The sequence below is a fragment of the Melanostigma gelatinosum genome (genome assembly GCF_949748355.1).
Source record: "Melanostigma gelatinosum genome assembly, chromosome: 3".
Lineage (NCBI taxonomy): Eukaryota > Metazoa > Chordata > Actinopteri > Perciformes > Zoarcidae > Melanostigma > Melanostigma gelatinosum.
The window spans coordinates 996,473-998,972 of record NC_136636.1 but is presented as its reverse complement, the minus strand read 5'-3'; the positions used below and the strand labels follow the sequence as shown (position 1 = coordinate 998,972).

Sequence of the window (2,500 nt, the reverse complement as noted above, 5' to 3'; positions counted from 1 at the left end):
GGGGGGGGGCTCAGGAGGAGGAGACCGGAGGGATCGGGTGATGGAGGGGGGGGGGGGGGGGGCTCAGGAGGAGGAGACCGGAGGGATCGGGTGATGGGGGGGGGGGGGCTCAGGAGTAGGAGACCGGAGGGATCGGGTGATGGAGGGGGGGGGGGGGGGGGCTCAGGAGGAGGAGACCGGAGGGATCGGGTGATGGAGGGGGTGGGGGGGGGGCTCAGGAGGAGGAGACCGGAGGGATCGGGTGATGGAGGGGGGGGGGGGGGGGCTCAGGAGGAGGAGCACTGAGCCCTGAAACTGGATATACGGTCACAATACAGCCGGGAATGAGATGCCATCGAGGTCGAGAGAGTGAGAGATGGAGAAGGAATGGGAGGATGTACCAGGAATGAGAGGAGGAACTAAAGAGGAGGAAGATCGTCAGAGGAACCAAGGAATGACTCAACAAATATAGATATCGATATCAGACACTTAAACAGTTTACTCTGAACCACAAAACCCGTCGGCAAGACGGAAAAGCATGTTTTCTTTAAACGATACCGTTTATCACGGACAGAAGCTGTAAAAACGCCATTATTGTCCGATTTACATCTTTCCAACGGTCCTTAAACACATCACGTTTGACAAAACAATTCCGTCGGAAAAAGCAGCCGAAACTATATATTATATTTCATCAAAAACATTTTTGATGAAATATAACACATCGTTTTTGATTTTTTACATGTCTCATTTAAAATCTCTTTTATCTGTAAAAGGAAGGTTTTCTGTTTTGTTTTTGTTTTTCTTAATCTACAGCACTTTGACCTCCAGTCGGTATGAAATGTGCTTTCCAAATACAGATTATTATTCCAATTATGTGGGGAGGAAAAAAACAATCTGGTAGAGTGGAGCTCAGAGAGCAACCTGCTGCTCAACGTCAGTAAAACCAAGCAAGTTAAAAGCTTTACGTTCCCGGGATCAGAATCACAAACAACCAGACTGTTTATCAAAAGTGGACATAGTGAGCATCCCCTGCTCTATTACAGACCTGTCAATCAGCGTGTAGCCCCGCCCTAAAGCATCCCCTGCTTTATGGTCTGTGTGACTCTAAATGGACCATAATGTACTAAATGAACATCATGCTGTATTGAAGAAGACTTGAAACTAGAGATTGAGACATAAACTCATGTTTACAATGTTTACTGAGGGAATAAATCAAGAGAGAAGTAGAGTCATTTTCTATAGACTTCTATACAACCAGAGGAGTCGCCCCCTGGTGGACACTAGAGAGAATGCAGCTTTAACACGTGAAGCTTTGGCTTCAGTTTTCAGATCTAGACGTTGTCTCCTGAACCCGACATGGTTCTCACACATCTCCATCCTGGTGAAGAAAAAGCTCATAAACGCTGTATTTCTTAAGGAAAGTTGAGAAGGTGAAATTCTCGTTAACTTTTTATAAAGGAGCAACAGAAAGCATTACAAACGTCCATGAGATGTTCACAGCCCAGGACAGGAATGATGAATCTACTGAGCATCAGTGATGTTGGTGACAAGAGGTGCCTGCAAAGAGCTGAAAGCGGATTAAACGCTTCACTCAGCTGCCGTCCCAAAGGATTTCAGAGCAGCTTCTTTCCTTCGACTGTAAAACTCCTAAATTCATCCGCCACCCTCCACATATCACAGGTGATTTGTGTTTTTGTGTCAAAAAAAAGATTCAAGATCCAGCATGCAGAATACAGCTGCTCTCGGCCTCAAAACAGAAATAAAGACAGACAGACGCATCATATCGTATCATAATAAAGAGAGGAGGAGTCGGCTGATGGGTGGAGACATGTGTGCTTTAGTTGAAGTGATTCAGCTAATGAAGCGTCTCAGAGATCAGAGGGAGGCTCTGTGATGTCAGATCAGTGGAATATAAAGGTCACGTAGACGGAGGGATGGAAGCAGATGGAGAGAAACAGAAGAGAGAATAAAAAGATTGAACACAGAACCAGAGAACCAGAGAGGAGGAGGTCAACGCTGCTGATGTGGCACGAGAAGGAAACACCATGTTGTTGTTTTGTACCTCTTTATACATCGGGGGCTTCTTTCATGCGATTAATTCACATGTCAATACATTTTTTAGAACTTGCTTTTGAGTACTTTCACACAGAAGGCCGATAACGAGGTCGATATTTCTGAGCTTTTGCACCACAAATAAAAGGCATCGGCCAATCAGGTCGTGAGGAACGGACATATTCCAAACGTACACTAGAGTGAACAACAACACGGAGGCTCTGTAGTCTGAAGACGGCAAACTTGATTACTCCTTTCAACCTCGACGAAGGCAGCACAGACCAGATCCTTCAGTTCCTACCTTTCACAATAAAAGCCCGAGACACTTAACTGTTAACCTGAGGGAACTCAGATTCACTCAGAGCTTTTCACTCAAATGAAACTCAGTGAAAGAGCTAACAGAGTGAGTACTACACTGTGTAGTACACAGTGTACTACACTGTGTAGTACACTGTGTACTACACTGTGT

General features: G+C 45.6%; 1 protein-coding gene across 1 annotated transcript in view; it reads right to left on the bottom strand.

Annotated features, from left to right (window-relative positions):
- The window catches only part of dock3 (dedicator of cytokinesis 3), a gene marked incomplete at its 5' end in the record, with an annotated part of 72,898 nt that extends 71,561 nt beyond the window's left edge, over positions 1-1,337 (bottom strand). Inside the window, one exon of the mRNA XM_079265982.1 lies at positions 1,331-1,337. Within this exon, the coding sequence (XP_079122108.1) occupies positions 1,331-1,337 (7 nt within the window). The remainder of the gene's footprint in view (positions 1-1,330) is intronic.
- Between the last annotated feature and the right edge of the window lie 1,163 nt (positions 1,338-2,500).